We start from the raw sequence: 17,173 nt of genomic DNA on the forward strand, positions 1-17,173 counted from the left end.
CCCCATCACGTACACGAGGAATGCGACTGGAACTTCGTCGAAAGAGACAAGCTCTTCGCCAACCGCGAGTCGGACAGACAGTACAGCAAGGCCGTCGACTTCATCACAATCCGGGGCGAGCTCACTTCGTGAAGGCTGGAGGATGCTGTGGCAGGTTGGACTGCTGGGTCTCTTATCTCTGATGGTTCAAGTCTGGTGATTTGCTAATGAAACGAGTGTAGATACGTCTTCCCATCCAGGAAGTCAATCAGGTACAATGCGAGAAGCACGTTCCGGTAGTTGGACGGAAAGCTCAAGCTCAAGCTTCAGCGTTCCTTGAGTGTCGCGAGTTGGCTGGGATATGCCTCCCGTGTACCTTGAACCAACCAGAACGTGAAACATACACCTGTCCATGCTGAGGCTGTGCCTTCACGTCCCATGTTGATGGCTTTGTGCAGTGCTCGCCAGCTGGAAGTGTCGTGGCATATGATGCATAGATTGTTCTGCGGAGGATCGCCTTGGAAAGTGCTCTCACCGCATCTTGGTGGTGCTTGTTGTGTGCAATGCACGTCCATCTGACGTTACAAGGGCCGCTGTAGCCCTAGATGATGCGGTACCTGCAGCAGAAACTCGATTATCCTTCTTTGATCAGTTGCACAGCGCCTGTATAAGCACATAAGTAGAAGTCGGTCCATGTCTCTGTACAACGAGACTGTCTTGACTCCGCCACGGCCGCGTGTACTTTCACACTTTGTACTGTCTCTCATCGGTGGCGGTGGTCTGCCACTGGCCGGTCATGTGGTCGCCTTTAGATGATGTGCATCCATGCCATGCCGAGATAAACTCGGCATGGACATGGCGGCAACGTCGAAGCTGCCACCAGCTCGGCGTTTGACTTGCCTAGAGACTTTGAGGAGACAGGACTCTGCCTTGGAGGAGTGAACAAGTCCAGCAGCAGATAACGGTATGTTGCCAGCGAGACAGCTGCCAGAAGGGAAGCCGCAGGCGTTGTATGAGCCTCGTTGTGCCATGGCACGCATCCAGCCGCGGTCCGATAGCACTGCTTCCGGGCAGTGTTCGCTCCAAACAGCACCGACGCCGTGAAAAAGGAACAGCCCAGGATTTATCTCCCAAGGCGCCGGCTGCCTCTGGTCATGAGAGTCATCTCATCACATACACGCCTAACTTGGGGATCACGAAGTAGTGCCGCACGAATCAGTGTGTCTAGCAGCAGTGTCGGTGAGTGTGTTAATACAAGAGCAGGTAAGCTTCGGGGGCGCAACGAAACAGCGTCATAAGGTTGCCGGTTTTCGCGGTCACAGAGAAAGCTTGCACCCTTGCTGTGCCAGACCATGTGCGGCATGTCGGCCACGACTCCTTTCCACGGACCTTGAGCGTCCCTTTGTGGCACGCAAGATGGGGATCGTGATGCCAATTGTGGGACGTCCGTTGGTCGCCAAGGAGAGATGAAGATCTCAACTCGCCGTTCTCCGTCACCGCCGAGGTTTGCGACAGGACGCGATCGAACGTGGCACCAGCGGCAGTGTAAAATTTGTGTAATTGTGCAGCTGGGCAGGCCAACGAGACGACACGCTGCGGACATTGGCGCAGCACTGGACGCTGCCTCGACGTGGTGGGAGAGACAAATCGGCGTGAGAGGGCAGGCACGGCAGGGTGGGCTGGTGGGATATGCAGCTCATCTCGGCAGGAGCGCGTGAAGGGCCCTCGCGGGGACGCTAACGCAGGCACCCGCGCTGCCGCTGCATCGCACGTTTCAAGATTGAGGCCCAAGCGCAGATACATGCCATCCATGATGCTCGTCGTCCTCGATTCAAACGGTCCCGTCGCCCTCCTCGTCGCCCACCCGGTTTCCCGCCGACAGTCACTCCTTCACCACAGTCACAGTCACTACATTGCAGACTGCTTGTCGCGCAGCCAAGAGCTTCACTACATTCAGTCGTTACATTCATTTGTACATTTCCGTGTTGCTTGACAACAACAATCCGAACTTCGACAAACACCGCAATCCTCACTTCAGCCCCCTCGTCTCAAGCAAGGCACATTCCCTCACAGCCCCCTCGATACACAACCACAAGACACGCGGCAACGTCGACAGCACGACCGTCGGACGACCTCCAACACCTTCACTCGCACATACAACGCCGCCGCAGGCCACTGGGCGACACACAAACGACTTCGGCAGGTCCCAGCATTTGACGCCAAACAGCGACCGCGTCGCTTGACAGCTTTCACATCAGCAGCACCACTTCCTGCGCTGGTCGCTTCTTGCCATGAAGTCTTTCACGCTCGCGACTGCCCTCGCCTACGCGGGTGGCGCTGCAGCCTTCTGGCGCATGCCATGTCGTTCCGAGACTGGCTTTGCTCGTATTGATCCGTTGGTCGACCCCGGTGACATCGCTGACCATGTTCATACCATTACTGGTGGCGGAAGTAAGTAGAAGCACCGCGACGCACGCGCACGCCGCCGCTGACACCCCAACAGACTTTGGCCCGGAAACCACTTTCGAACAGCTCACTGCCCCCGGCTCATGCACCTCGTGCGCCGTCAAGCAAGACCACTCCGCCTACTGGACGCCGGCGCTTTACTTTCAACATGCCAACGGCACTACGGTCATGGTTCAGCAGGTCGGTGGTATGCTTGCATACTACCTTTACTACCTTGATAACGTAAAGGCCTTCCCAGAGGGCTTCGCCATGATCGCTGGACGTCCAGAGTACCGAAACTTCACCGGCCCGTTCCCAGATGAGGAGTTGAGCCTGTGGCCAACCGACCCAACCAACCAGTTCTTCCTCGAACAGCGCGCTCTCGGCTTCAACTGCCTCAACTACCAGAGAGATCCCGAAGCCTCCCTGTACCGCCACCAGTTCCCCGACAAGAGCTACATGGACTCCAACTGTGTGGACGGTATGCGTTTGGAGCTTGCTTTCCCAAGCTGTGGAAAGAAGGGTGTCCTTGACTCAGAGGACCATCGCTCGCACGTTGCATACCCAAGCTTGGTGAAGGAGGGTAACTGCCCCGATGGTTTCGATGTCCACTACCCATTCCTGTTCTTCGAGACCATTTGGGCCACCAACGAATTCGCTGGTGTGGACGGTCAGTTCGTGCTTTCCACCGGAGACCCGGTTGGCACAGGCTACCACGGTGACTTCATCATGGGCTGGGAATCTGAGGACTTCCTTCAGAGCGCTCTCGACACTTGCAAGAACCCATCTGGTCAAATCGAGGACTGCGCTCTGTTCACAATCCAGAAGGATGCCGATGCTGATGAGTGCTTCTTTGACGTTCCTGAGCATCTCAAGAAGGACAACTGCCACGGTCCACGCGACGGTCTCCCAGTCGGCGTGCCCGTTCAGTACGGGCCAGAGCCAGCCACCAAGTACCCAGTTCCAGGTCGCCAGGGCAAAGCAACCACTGCCATCTCGCACACATCGGCACCTCCAACTTACTCGCAGTCTGCTGCTCCATACTCACCTGCCGACCCAGAAAAGACCAAGACCGCCGATGCTGGCATTATCCAGGGCGCCGCATCTGCAGTTAACGACATTCTGGGCCATGGCGCAAAGCCCTCCACCACAAGTTCTTGCAGCTCAAGCACCAGCTCGAGCTCTAGCTCCAAGATCACCCAGGCGCCAGCCTACTCCTCCGCCAGTAAGCACGACAACATAGTCAGCACCACCTACATCACCAAGGGTAACGAGGTCATCGAGGTTGTTATTGAGGAGACCGAGGTCACCATTACCGCAACCGCCACCGCGACCGCCACCGCTGAGGCAGCCGCCAGCGCAAGCGCCTACGCTGCCCCAGCTGCACCAGCCTACGAGGCTGCACCAAACGCACCAGGCTACAAGCGCCACCTTGAGAAGCACCAACACCGCCACGCGCGCCACTAAGCATTGTCAGCAATACGATATTCGATACCCTTTGAGCGGCATGCATGCATCATCGACCGGCGCAAGTTGTAGGGTACATGAGACTTTTTTTTTCGAAACTCAGTTTGGACACATGTGGCGACCACGAGGAAGCAACAAGGTCGGTGTGGCCACCTGGAAGCCCAGGCTGGACCTGCGCGGTTGTAAAATACTCAACGAGATTCATGCGCGATGAGCTCGGCACTCGAGACAACATAGGACAGGCAAACAGCCATCTTCAGCTGTTAGGTGGCTCGCTAATCGCAGCACCTCTTTTTTACGGCCTGAAAACTTTTTTTAGCGTGGAATATGTGTTGTTATTCGATTCTCAGCAAGTCTCAAATTTCAGTCTCACGTGGTCCTGTATGTGTGTTGCAGGCAACAGCTGTGAGTGTCTCAATTCACTCAATCTGCAACACGTTCGAGCTTTGCAGCAAACAACAAATCTTCACATATCTATGGCTCAGCCGTTGACTCCAACCCATGATCTGCTAACATGCTACAGTTTCTCTACCAATACCTTCCAGATTGGCTTTCCATCATGGGATCGCCACCTTATCAACAGCTCCCAATCACCCACAAAGACTTTACCAAGCGATGCCCCATCGCTCATGGGACAAGACGATGTCGCAACATGCGCTCCTGCGACTACGAGAGCCATAAGAAGGCGAACCCCAATGGCTCGAAAGAGGTGGAGTATCTCATCCATAACCTTACAGGTCGTGCTGGCGAGCTCAGCCTGGAGACGCGCCGGACGATGACGAGACGGTTGCATGAGTTGAGTGATTGCAATAAGCACTTGGATGCGGTATGCGTGGAGGAGAGTGTCAAGAGGACGCTGGAGCAGTTGGAGAGGGCGGAGAGGTTCATTGCTTCGACCACAGCTGTCATAGCTGTCGACCACCCTCGAGTGAATCTTGCTCCAATTATCCAACAGCGAGAAACACCTCCCGTCCACTTCGCCACCGTTACGGGACCTCCAACTCCTCCAGAGAGTGCGCGATCTTCCCTGGAATCCGCTGAAGCCACTACTCCTCCCCGTCCATCGACCGCCGAGCAAGCTCGAGGCTTCTGGGGCGTGCCACCACCCATCACTGCCACTCCACGCTCCCTCAAGACCAAGCCACAGCCACTACTCCAAACACCACTCCGCACCGGCAACCACCCAGCCTCTCCATCAGCATCACCTCCACCACCCCCCGCACCAGCACCACGCCGCTGCACCACCGGCCCACTCCCCACCAACACTGCAGCCCTCTTCACCACAGTCCCCCCAGTCCCATCCGCGGAGCCAGCTTTCCTGCCTTACCCCATCCGCATCGGGCAACTCGAGGCTGAGAACAGCCGGCTGAGGGAGGAACTCACCCAGGCGAACCGCAGAGCCGAGACGGAGCGGGATATCGCCAAAGCGGCGAGACGCGCGGCGGAAATGTGGAAGAAGCATTATGAGAGGTATCAGAAGGAGGTTTGGCAGTTTTTAAGATCTAGTCGGGAGGTTGAGGGGAGGGAGCCAAGGGAGCTGGAGCTGGAGATGAGGGATGATGGGTATGAGAGTGAGGGGTAGGGGTAGGGGTAGGGGTAGGGTGTGGCGGGGAGGGTTGGGTGGTCTTTTGGGAATGGGGTGGATGGAGTTGGGGTCGGATTTCGTACGTTTTGTTTGTTATTTTCAAGCTCATCTCGTGCTTCTACTCACGTCTTCTCCAAAAATCTCGCAATCGAATCCACAATCTGATCTCATCTACCCCATCATACCCACCCCTAAGATCTAACTAGCAAACAACCCCCCCCCCCCCCCCACGAAAAAGCCATAACAGAGCCCAGTCCTCCATCATCCCCAACCCCCATCCCCTCCTTCCCAACCCACCATGTCCTCCCAGAATCTTCCTCCAACAAGCCCAAGTGAAAGCGACCCACCCCACGTACCTGGCTCGGACTCATCGAGCGCATCTCAAGAAGAGTGGCGAACTAGACTCGCGCAGCAAGACCTCGAGGATTGGAAAGCTCACGCCCTGGAGCTTAGGGCGCGAATCAGAGAGTTGGAGGCGCGGGTTAGAGAGCTAGAGCTGGATCAGCGGGAGGATTTGAGATCGTGGATGTGAGGGTTTGTTTGGTTGATCTTGTTATTAGAGATGGAGGTACTGGCGAGATGGTCAGGTAGATTCAGCAAACCACTGCAATCCCCCAATAACATGTTCAAACCTATCATCCTGCCTCTCCAAACTGATCTATCCCTCCCATGTCTTCCTCATCACAACCCGGCAATGCGATAGCTCTAGCCCGCAGAACCGCACAACTGCAGCGAGACCTCTACGAGGCGAATGAGAAGCTCGCCAGCCTGCGGCAAGAGCTCACGCAAGCTGAGCACACGGCGAAAGTCATGAGCGAGAAGCACAAAGTTGCTGATCGCGAAGCCAAATCGTGGCGCAGGCGGTATCGAGAACTTGAAGCGAGGCGGAGTGGGTTTGAGGAAGTGCCAACAGTTGGAGTGGGTAGGGAGGATGAGTGACACCCTGGTGACCCTCGGTCGTGGAACTGCTGTTTGTAAAGTCTGCATCATTGTAAAAGGGTATCTACACTGCTGTGGTCATCTCTATCTCTATCGCCATCACTAGATGGTCCTGTACCAATACAGTCATTCGTTCAGTCCTGTTCTCCTGCCAAGTCAATACAATGCGCATGCTCTGAGACATCTCCAGGGTGCCCAGGTGTTCCAGACCCGTGGCACGATCATTCAAAGACCGCCTTTCACCATCTCGTTACGCGTACGCCGGCATCAGTCCCTTCATAGACTCACTCTCGTGCACTAGATTGTCTTCACCTGGAACATGCCTTTCCTCTTCCTGCTCCACGATGGTCGTGACGTGTATCCCCGGAATAGCCTGTGTCATGTTCGCGCAAAAACCACCAGTGATCTCCCTTGTTGGACTTCCTCCATCTCTTTCGCTTTGTGTACTTTGACTGCCGCCTTCTTCCACCTCTTTCAGATCTTTCGCTTTCATGCCACCGAATCGACCTCCGAATTTGGAAAGCCGACCCGCCGATCTAATGTGGTTGTCGGTCTGGCTGTGGCCTGCTGTGCAGCTCGCGTGAGATTTGCCGGGGTTGCCTAGTTCCAACGGGGTGATGTGTCGTGAGCCATAGCTGGAGTTCTTGAATAATGTCGGGAAGTAGCGGGAGATGCAGCCCTTCAGTGTCGGAAGGCAACTGCATAGGATGCCCACATTGACTTCCATGGAGGACCAAAGTGCTGCTAAAGGATTGTCCCAGCTGACGTCGCTCGATCTCGAGATGGCATATAAGCCGGAGAGGCGGAGGATGGAGCAGATACAGGTCACACCTTAATCGTCGTTAGCATCAGCGGCAAACGATTGTTTCGCCTGGCTCACCTCCAAGGCCGAACACTGCCATGAGTATGTATTTCTGTCTCGTTGGCAGATTCAAGCTCTTGAGTACTGGCAAAGGCAATAGAGCTGTGCAGACATCCGTGATGATGTTGACTGCGGCGTTTGAGAACCTGAAATTCTGCGTCAGCATTTCTCTTGGAGATCTTGTTCACCCTGTCACTCACCATACTGCCAGTCGATTCAGGCAGAAGCCAGGTATCTCATGATGCCAGAATGATTGTATTGGCCAACATGCGAAGAGCGCGCTGAAGAATGCCCACAAGGTCCACCCTACGATGACGACCATCAATGTGAAGCATGCCTTGCGAAAGTTTCGATCCGGAAAGATGCGCAGGTACTGCAGCAAGATGGACAGCTTGGCAAAGCATAGTGCCAGGTAGTATATCCAGACGGATGTCCAGAACCAGATCAGGGACCACACATTCTCGTGGTCAGTCAAGCTGTCTGCGTGTCGTCCCATGCCATACTTCACTACACATCGATTAGATGCGAAGCACTAGGGCAATCAGCGTGCACGGAGACGTACCTTGTAGGCACATGGTCATTGTCAAGACGATTGACAACACCACCGCGATCGATATGACGAGGTCGTCGAGGCCAGCATTGCGAACGATGCCGAAGCGTGTGATGAATCGGAGTGAGGTTGCGATGAAGGCCAGTATGGTGAAGGATATCGTCACGCCCACGACGGCACTCCCAGGCGCATGGCCATTCGCCGCCATCTCAATAGTGGTGTGCCCGGTCCAGCAGGTGATGTAGCTTCTTTGGCTTAAGCACTTCAAGGAGTCGACTTGTCAACCATACCTACAGAATAGGTCGGCGAGCGAAAGCGGCGAGCTTGACGTGGAGGGTGGCAGTCCACATCAATGGAGACAGGCAAATGATGCCCTGCAAGGTAGAGCGCCCACAGAAGTCAGCGGTGGTCACGGAATGGTCTTAGGGCAAGGAGAATCAAGAAGGACACAGCAAACGATCGACAAACGAAGGCATGGCCATGATGAAAACCACGTTGTTTCAGGGAATGCAGAGTGGTAAAAGGCCCGGGATTTGCATGTCGAGACGTGTATGTGCTACCAGAAGAAGAGCGGGTGACGAGAGGGGAGCGTGGGGAGAAATCGGAGAGTGGATTGATGTGGCATGAGATCCTGGCGGCCGAGCATGGCTGCACAACCACAAGACTGTTGCGAGTCATGCTGTGATCTTCTGGTTGGTTTGCAGAAGAGATGTCGTACGACGGGTGGAGGCATAATCGGGTCTGAGGTTGATGGGTCTTCTGCGCTAGAAGATTTAGCTGCAGCTGTAACTGTGCCATGCACGCGAGATTCTTCCGGGCCTCTTTGTGATCCGATCGAGTAGCGATCAGCAGGTACTCTTGACGTCGCAAGTCGGTCGGATGTGTTAGTCGATCTGTAGCGAAATGGAATACTCCAAGACAAGGCTGTTCTTCGAAGGATTCGCGGTGTTTGCACGGCACCAAGATCAATGTGCAGGTGTCGCGTGAGCAGCTACTCGGAAAGTTCCCTGGCAGTCAACCTGTTCTCCGGTAGCACAATTTCATGCAGTACGGAAGCATCCAAATGACCGCGCATATTGTACGACCTGGTCTGAGACCGTTGCAAGCGCGTCAAAGGGCATGCAGCGTCTGGAGGAATCTTGAAGTCAGCTGTCGACGTGAATAGACTCGTGCAATGTGATGGCATTTCTTGAGCAGCCACCGCTGGAAGTCATCGAGTGAAGGCCCTTCGTAGCCTGACTCCCCATCTTGTAGGTGGATCGAGATTGCGTGTGAGCACTCCGTTGCCACAATGGAGAAGTGGAGGCCAATGTCGTACAAACCTCGTCCTTTGCTCGGCGAGGGACTTGAACAGCCTCACGCTGCACGTGATAACAGCTGTGGTGCTGAGAGGACGACAGAACGTTACATGGGGAATTGATGTTGATGTAGTTGAAGAACAGTGACAAGTCGCGAAATGTCTAAAGCAAGTCGACGCGTTCCAGAACAAGCTTCAGCCCACGCGGCAAGATCCGACGACAGCTGTTGATCTGGAAGCAGCAACGTATAGCTCCACCAGAAAGTTGCAACGCATGTAGTCCACCACAATCCGACGGCAAGTCTGTCACCGCCACCCACCCAACATGCACTCCAGCCTCGTGCGCGTCCAGAACGTCTTCGGCTTCTTCACCTCCGTCGCATTCGCCGTAGCAGCAGCGATCGCAGTCAGCGTCCTCCTGAGCCCACAGACACCCTCCGCCAGCCTCGAGCTCAAGAACGTGAAAGTGTACGTCACTCACACGCTACTGGTCATATCCGTTCTGCACAGCTACTAACCTCATAACAGAGCCAAAGGTCGTCCGCACTACTACTCCCCCAAACGCGAAGAATACGCACACGTAACCTTCGACCTCACCACCGACCTCACCTCCCTCTTCAACTGGAACACCAAGCAAATCTTCCTCTGGGTCGAAGCCTCCTACCCCAGCACCTCACCCTCCACCATCCCACCTTCCGAAGCCGTAGTCTGGGACGCCATCATCCCCTCCTCCTACGCGCCCTTCCACCAGAACACTTACATCCACCCCACGCCCTCCTCCAAGAAACTCACCGCCAAGGAGAAGAAAGCGCTCAAGAACAAGAAAAGGATTCCATACCCAGCGGGCGGCAGTGCGGGGATTGTGAGACTCGAGGGCCAGAAGCCGAAGTATCAGATTACGGATGTGACGGGGAAGATTGCAGAGAGGGAGAATGCGACGTTGACGCTGCATTGGAATGTACAGCCGTGGGTGGGCATGTTGACGTGGACGAATAGGAAGTCGTATGGGAGGTGGGAGGGGTTGAAGGGAGGGAAGAGTGAGGTGTTTACGTTCCCGGCGTTGAAGGGGAGTGAGACGGTTAAGAAGGAGGATATGAAGACGGAGACGGGTGGGGAGAAGAATCGGGGGAGTCCTGCGTAGATTATTATGATGATACTTGTGGCGACGAAGCCAGAATTGATTGTATGTCACGCTACGACTGGCGTCGTGCTTTACGAGTCTATTCTATACCGGCGTCTTGCCGTTCCCTCAAGCTCCATTGATCCCAAGCGTGAGCACTGCCGCTCCTTGGCGACGGCGTGTCTGGGAACTCTGACGTCTCCTCGAAGCCCACCAGAGGGTCCAACGAGCGCTCACTACCATTGCGATCGATCAAGAGCGCTTGCTCCAAGCCTGCCACCCCAGTCCCAAGGTCTGCATCAGCATGACCAGGAACGTTGTGAAGAAGCGATAGATCAGGACGTGGCAGAGGCGCCAGCAGCTCACGTTCCCGCTCCGACCTCGCCGTAGTAAAGCCTCAATGCGCCGAGTCGAGGATATCATTGGTGTGACCGATAGTGTCATCGAGCAATAGATCTGCAGGTCGTGCCGCGAGTCGTGGACCACCTTGCCGATCCAATGTCGCCGTGCTAAAGCTTTCATGCTCGTTGTCCAAATTCTCCTCCAATATCTCTGCAGGGTTCTCCGAAAGGAGGTCGGCCGGTAGGATAGGGTGGTCGACTTCCTGTCCTGGCGGCGACCCGAGATGACTATCGTCCGCGGTGTTCAGGGCCTCTTTGGTTTGATTCAAGGTCTGGCTAGATGGAAGAGTGCCTAGTGGAGCTATTGCCAGATTGCCGTTGTTGCGAAGAGACTATCCTGCTGTGGGTACTGCGGGTTCGCCTGTCTTCGGCCTCTTCGACTCACCTCCAGCCGCGTCCTCCGCTTTGCGTTTCTCCCCGTCGCGCTCTCGTCTCCTAGTCTCGCGCTCCTGCCTCTCCTTCTCCTTTCTCAATGCCTTTGATTCGAACTCGTGCCAGTCTCCTTCTAGGTCTGCCAGCTCCACGACCTGTGCGGGCTTCGGCTCTTCAGTTGTGAAGTATGGATGTTCCAGCACGTCAGAAGCAGTCGGTCTGTTGGCAGGATCATACAGGAACATTGCCTGCAATAGCTCAAAGGCTTCTGGCGAGACTTTGTCCTGATACTTCTCCTTGAAGGTCGAAGCACTGCGGTGAGCTGGTCGCAGAAGCTCGTACCACTGCAGCTCAGATACGCCTGGCCATTCACTGCGCGATGGCGTACCAAGGACCTGGTAGATCTTGTCCAGCTGGTTGATCTCGCTGCCGTCGCCAGGGAAGATGGCATGTCTTGTGAAAATCTCAACGAGCACACAGGCCGCACTCCAGATGTCCACTGCAGGTCCATATTGAGTCTCGCCAAGAAGAAGCTCTGGACTTCTGTACCATATGGTGATGACACGGTTGGTGTAGTCCTGTTTCTGTCGCTTCTGGTAGAAGCGCGCGAGACCAAAGTCTGCGAACTTGAGAACACCAGAACTCGAGACCAAGATGTTGGCCGCCTTAATGTCTCGGTGCAGAACGCCTCTTTTATGCAAGTAGTCCAAGCCCTCGAACATTTGCTTGGCAAGATCTTTCTTGTGTCCTGCGGACAGCGCGAAAGTAGGATGATTGAGGAGACCAGTCAAGTCATGCGACATGTACTCGAAGACCATGAAGCAGTCATTGCGCTCGACCATGACCTCGAGCAAAGGCACAACGTTGACATGGTTGAGCGATTGCAGTAGCTTGATCTCGCGAATTGCTGTGACGGGGAACTGTGAAGTGTTAGCAAAGTTCTGGAACAAACGCCGTATCAGCACTTACGCCATCCCGCTCGCCCTCCATGCGGATCTTCTTCAGTGCCACGAGCCCGCCAGTGTATACGTGAACTCCTTTATAGACTTTGCCGTATGTGCCGGAGCCGACGACAGAGTCGTTGCCAGTCTTCCTGTAGTATACACTGTCGGATTTCGCATGCTCTTCCGACAATTGCGGCTTTGGCTTGATCCGCTTCTTTCTCACCATCTTCTTTTGTGTTCGCGGAGGCGATGGCTGTCGAGGAGGTCCTACTCGGGTGTTGCCGACATAGTTCGAGCTCTTGGGCATATTGCTCTGGACGGTGCTTTGAACCAGCGGCGAGATCGTAGCAGGTAGCTTTTTGGCGAGGAGAGGCGATGTCTCTACTTTGCTCGACTTTGAGACGATCGGGGTCTTCTCAGCCGATGCCATGCTTGCACGCCCCTTGATGGAGAAGCTGATCTTGTTCTTCTCGCGTTCTGCCTGTGCCGCCAGCTCTTCTGCAGTCTTTGGCGTTGCAGCAGTCTCTGAGCTTGTATCAATCTTCCGTCGCTTGTTAGCGCTCTCGTCCTCGGCGCGCAAGTCGGCGGGAGGTCTGAACGGATTGTCATCGTCTTCAGGATCAGGTGGTGCTATCACCGACTTCAGCTGTGGCGTGGTCGTACTTGTTGTGCCGTCTTTGGGCTTGTCGCCAGGTTGCACCAGATGGCCACCCTTCACACCATCACCGGGAGTCCAAGACAAGTTGGCAAAGTGCGCTCTGCCACCTCTTGCGGCGACACCACCACGCTGTGCAGGCCTTGGGAAAGGCTCGCGGGTGGGATAATTGGGCGATCCACCATATTGATTCCCTGGTCGTGGTTGATAGTATGCAGCGCCGGGCTGCGATGGTGGTTGCTGGTAGCCTGGTTGATATGGAGATCCATTATGGGAATGCCCAGACTGTTGGTAAGAATTGTGATGATATGGTGACTGTCCATGAGGATAGCCACCATAGTTGCCGCGACCATACATCTCGGAGTCCTTTTCACTTTCTCCCTTACGAGAGCGACGACTGTCCCGGCTAGTGGACCTCTCGCGAGAGCGGTTGTCGCGTCTGCGGTGGGAAAGAGGATCCCTCTTCACGCTGTCGCGACTCGTGACTCGGACTGACGAGCCGATGGGTGATCGTGTCGCCCGGCGACTTCCTCGCTCGCTTTCTCTTGCCCGAGCAGGGGACCGTCTCGAGCCACGCGGGTACGCCTCGTCACGTCGCCTTCTGGTATCTCCGTATGCTCTGTCTATCTGTTTCTCTGCCGGCGGAGAGCGCGAATACCGTCGATCGCGGCTGCGTCGACGCTGGCGATCTGTGGATTCTCCTCTCCTAGGATATCTGTCGGGCGGGACCGGCCTTCTCTCTCGTTGTGAATCAGTGTGACGCCTTGACTCTTCTGACCGCGACCGCCGGCGACGTGGTGTTGCTTGATCTGCGGTCTGCCTTCTGTCCGCCAGTGCGTCCTTATCCCGTGCAGGCCTCGGCGACCTTGCACTTCTCGCTGCCCTGCTCGATGATCCGTGGCGTCGGGAAGGAGAGGAATGTCGATCGTGGCTGCGGCTTCGATGTCGTTTGCTGTGATGATGATGGGAGGTCGACAGGGATGGCGAGCGCGAGGTGCGACGTTTGTGCGACGTTGGAGATTCGGCGTGTCGGCGGGAAGGTTGATGCTGATGAGAAGCTCGATCTTGGGCTTGGCGGGAACGCCTTCTGCCAGACAAATCCTGCCTAGATATTGGTGAACGAGAGCGCCTCCTGCTTCGACTCGACGCGCGGTCCCGATGATTATGGTGACGGCGGTCTGGTGATGGCGATCTCGTGCTGGCGTATGTGGAAGAGTGTGGAGGTCGAGTAGCGGCAGCAGCACTTGGCTTGGAAGTGTCCCGGCCAGCTGCAGCCTCGCGACTACCTTCCTCACGAGTATCTCTGCTGCGATGTCTGGATTGCTCGCGTCTACTATCGCCCTCTGCCCAGCTTTGCTCGGGTTTATCCAATGATGAGCCGTCCATACGGCGAAAGTCAAGATGCGCTGTACCAGCGCAAGGGAACGTCAAAGTCTCGGGAAGAAACGACTCGCTCCGCAAAACCGCAAAAGCCAGTCAGTCCCAGTTGCAGCGTAACAAAGAACACAAGGCAGAAATAGTCAAGGGGGATGTCCAGTGACGATGATGGACCTGCTGCACGCCTCTACCACAACTTGCTCGCTCACCACTGCCTCGAAGGTGGATGTGCTGCAGGTTGGCCGATGGCGCAGGTGCCGATCGACCTCGCTCCTCCCCGCTTGCTGTTTGCCAAGTGATTCTCTGTGAAGCCTTCCGATATGGGACTGCACAGTCAGCTCTGCTATCAGTTCGACGTCTCCGCTGCAGGTTGCAATGTATCTGGATGGAGTGGTTCACGTCGAGCAACACATGTGCTCGGTCCTTTCAGCACGACGATGTGTCAGTCTGCCCATGTTCGCCACCCATCGCGAAGTGAAATGACCGATGTTCTTTGGCACACCAGGTCCACGGTCCTCCGCCAACATCTACCCAGTGCATGTACAAGGCCGCGCTGTAAGGTCCAATCGCCGTGAGTAGCGAGCAGCTCGACACGCAGGCCATGTCATCACGTGCAAAGCAATGGCGCCCGAGTGATGTTCGGCATGCAAGCAGCCTATCGGTGCCCGCTTACGAAGACGGCACAAGTATCTGGAGTTTTAGTAGAGAATCTGGGGTAGAGCATACCTGGCTGCAAGAAGTCTTGCTGATGGTCGCGCCATACCTCACTCAGAGACGGCGTCGTGAAGGCGAGCACTTCCTCGCGACGCTTGCTGGCCAACAGATCTTTACGAAGCCGCGTGATGGAGCATCTTCTGCAGGTTGGACAGCGTTCGAGCCGCGCTGCGCCTGTCTCGTCGTATGGGCAGCTCTAGCATGTTCGCAGAATCTCCTCCGCATCCCTCGCATGAGTGCACGCATCATGGTCAAGTGATGGCTCACTTGGCAGCCTTCCCCATTGACTGGCGTATGTGACAGAATGCTGACTATATAAATATGCACAAATGTTGCTATATCGCGCGTGCGGAAGCTCGGTGCACGTGACGTGGCAAGGACCAGGAGAGGCAGAGCTGGCGAGCAGCACCCGAGAGCAAGTAGTATCGACAGATAGGAGTGCCATGAAGTATGAGTCCCATCGGTGAGGCGCGCAGGCACGGCATGGTGTGCAAACGAAGGACAATATCAGCCGAAAGACTGGTCAACAAAGCGCGAAGCAATGAGGGCAAAGGCGGTCGCGCTGCAGCCCAGGACGTGCCGAAAGACACAGGCTAGCATCTTGCCAGATGATTGTCACCGGCCGCTGGTGGTTTCGTGATGCCGCCGGCATGTTGGTCGTGGTTGTTTGATGGCGTAGGAGGAGTAATCCGGTGAGGATGAGATCGGACGTTGGTTTCGGCGACTTCTGGCGCTATGACCAATAGAAATGCGGCAGTATCACGTGAATGTCTACTTTGTACCACAAAAGCCGCAACAATCCATCATCCTCCCGGCAGCACAAGACCTTACCATTCTGCAGCTCCGACTCGCCAAGATGAAAGTTTCCTGACCATGAACTACCTCTTCTACCACATAAGTGCTGCATACTCCAACTTCTACCTGTAGACCCGACCCACGCCGATCGTCCCTCCTACCACCCCACCTCAGGACTTTTATAATTCACGCCAGTCACCACAAGACGGAAGATCTTCTTCACTTCGCATAGCCCTTGCACACCTGGCCGGCTCGACCTCGCAATACCATTGCTGTGGGCCGAGACTTTTACTCAACAACATGGAGGACTCGAGCCATAACTATGCGCCTGCTCACAGGCCAAAGCCCATACCGGCGCATCTCGTGAACGGCCACTCTCCACTCCACCCACAAGCATCCACCGAACGGGACAGCCACCGCGAGATTGCAAACATAAAATCTTCCATGGGTCCTCGCAGACAACCCATTGACATGGACGAGCTCGAGAACCCTTCTGCGTATTCCGTCTCTTCGCTGCCACGGGTCAACGGAGGCCATGAGATCAAGTCCAGTGCCTCCAAACAGTACGATGAGGTAGACGACCACGACATGGAGGACTTGGACCTGAAAGTAGCCCGAGCCGACATTGACGAGCCGATCACACCTCCTATGACCAGCCGCTCCGGCTCGCCTTTCACCACTGGCTCGACCGTAGATATGGACGGACTGTCTTGGCCGAGCGTCGGCACTCTAGGAAGATTGCAGGAGCGTGAAAGTCCAGAAGAGGCGCAAAAGAGATTAGACAAGCTGTCTGGCGCAGTGCGGACCATGCTAGAGTGCATTGGAGAAGATCCAGACAGAGAAGGCCTCCACGGGACACCAGAGCGATATGCAAAGGCGATGATGTTCTTCACAAAGGGGTACGAAGAGAATCTGAGGGACATCGTGAACGGCGCTGTGTTCAACGAGGACCATGATGAGCTCGTTATCGTCAAAGATATCGAGGTCTTCAGTCTTTGCGAGCACCATCTTGTACCGTTCACCGGCAAGGTAAGCATGATGTGAGGGGGATCAGTTGACATGACTAACCCCTGATAGATGCACATTGGGTACATCCCCAGCAGAAGAGTGATCGGCTTGTCCAAGCTTGCTCGTATTGCCGAAATGTTCAGCCGTAGGCTGCAAGTCCAGGAAAGGTTAACAAAACAGGTCGCCACTGCTATATCTGAGGTCCTGAAGCCACAAGGTGTCGCAGTCGTGATGGAAGCCACCCACATGTGCATGGTCTCACGAGGCGTGCAAAAGTCTGGAGCAGTGACCACTACAAGCTGTATGCTCGGGGCGATGCGATCACGGGCAAAGACAAGGGAGGAATTCTTGAGCTTGCTCAACCGACGATAGCGAAGTCGATCAAAAGCAATGACTGGGATATTGGATGTAAGCATGGGAGTACAGGGCGTAAAGGAAACGGTCGGCTGCAGGCAACTGCATGAGTTTGGGCGGAAACGGTCTCTTCAACAGACCTATGCTTCCAATGATACCAGCGCTCAACTCAGCGTAAGTTTGCAATAAATGTTACACAATTGATTATACAGTGACAGCTGTCACCGCCCCTTCACGTGCAACCACACGCGCCCTGCTGGTCCTACAGACCGCCACGAGCTGATTTGGGCCGCCTCGAAAAGTTTGAGA

General features: G+C 55.4%; 5 protein-coding genes across 5 annotated transcripts; 3 read left to right on the forward strand and 2 right to left on the reverse strand.

Moving 5' to 3' along the window:
* Positions 1–2,270: 2,270 nt before the first annotated feature.
* Positions 2,271–5,812, forward strand: CLAFUR5_07590 (uncharacterized protein; the record flags this gene model as incomplete). The annotated part of the gene is made up of 4 exons (XM_047906738.1): positions 2,271–2,430; positions 2,483–3,666; positions 4,415–5,361; positions 5,683–5,812. The coding sequence occupies 4 exons, from the start codon at positions 2,271–2,273 to the stop codon at positions 5,810–5,812; spliced, it is 2,421 nt and encodes an 806-aa protein (XP_047763227.1).
* Positions 5,813–6,665: 853 nt separating this feature from the next.
* CLAFUR5_07591 (Wortmanamides biosynthesis cluster protein C) lies at positions 6,666–8,035 on the reverse strand (the record flags this gene model as incomplete). The annotated part of the gene is made up of 4 exons (XM_047906739.1): positions 6,666–7,246; positions 7,296–7,423; positions 7,478–7,784; positions 7,840–8,035. The coding sequence occupies 4 exons, from the start codon at positions 8,033–8,035 to the stop codon at positions 6,666–6,668; spliced, it is 1,212 nt and encodes a 403-aa protein (XP_047763735.1).
* A 1,414-nt stretch (positions 8,036–9,449) lies between these two features.
* Positions 9,450–10,265, forward strand: CLAFUR5_07592 (Signal peptidase complex subunit SPC3; the record flags this gene model as incomplete). The annotated part of the gene is made up of 2 exons (XM_047906740.1): positions 9,450–9,592; positions 9,653–10,265. The coding sequence occupies 2 exons, from the start codon at positions 9,450–9,452 to the stop codon at positions 10,263–10,265; spliced, it is 756 nt and encodes a 251-aa protein (XP_047763737.1).
* A 712-nt stretch (positions 10,266–10,977) lies between these two features.
* CLAFUR5_07593 (CTD kinase subunit alpha) lies at positions 10,978–14,002 on the reverse strand (the record flags this gene model as incomplete). Its single annotated transcript, XM_047906741.1, has 2 exons — positions 10,978–11,937; positions 11,987–14,002. The coding sequence occupies 2 exons, from the start codon at positions 14,000–14,002 to the stop codon at positions 10,978–10,980; spliced, it is 2,976 nt and encodes a 991-aa protein (XP_047763736.1).
* A 1,800-nt stretch (positions 14,003–15,802) lies between these two features.
* Positions 15,803–16,882, forward strand: CLAFUR5_07594 (GTP cyclohydrolase 1; the record flags this gene model as incomplete). The annotated part of the gene is made up of 2 exons (XM_047906742.1): positions 15,803–16,531; positions 16,580–16,882. The coding sequence occupies 2 exons, from the start codon at positions 15,803–15,805 to the stop codon at positions 16,880–16,882; spliced, it is 1,032 nt and encodes a 343-aa protein (XP_047763732.1).
* Between the last annotated feature and the right edge of the window lie 291 nt (positions 16,883–17,173).

The sequence above is a fragment of the Fulvia fulva genome, chromosome 6 (assembly GCF_020509005.1).
Source record: "Fulvia fulva chromosome 6, complete sequence".
NCBI classification, from domain to species: Eukaryota; Fungi; Ascomycota; class Dothideomycetes; order Mycosphaerellales; family Mycosphaerellaceae; genus Fulvia; species Fulvia fulva.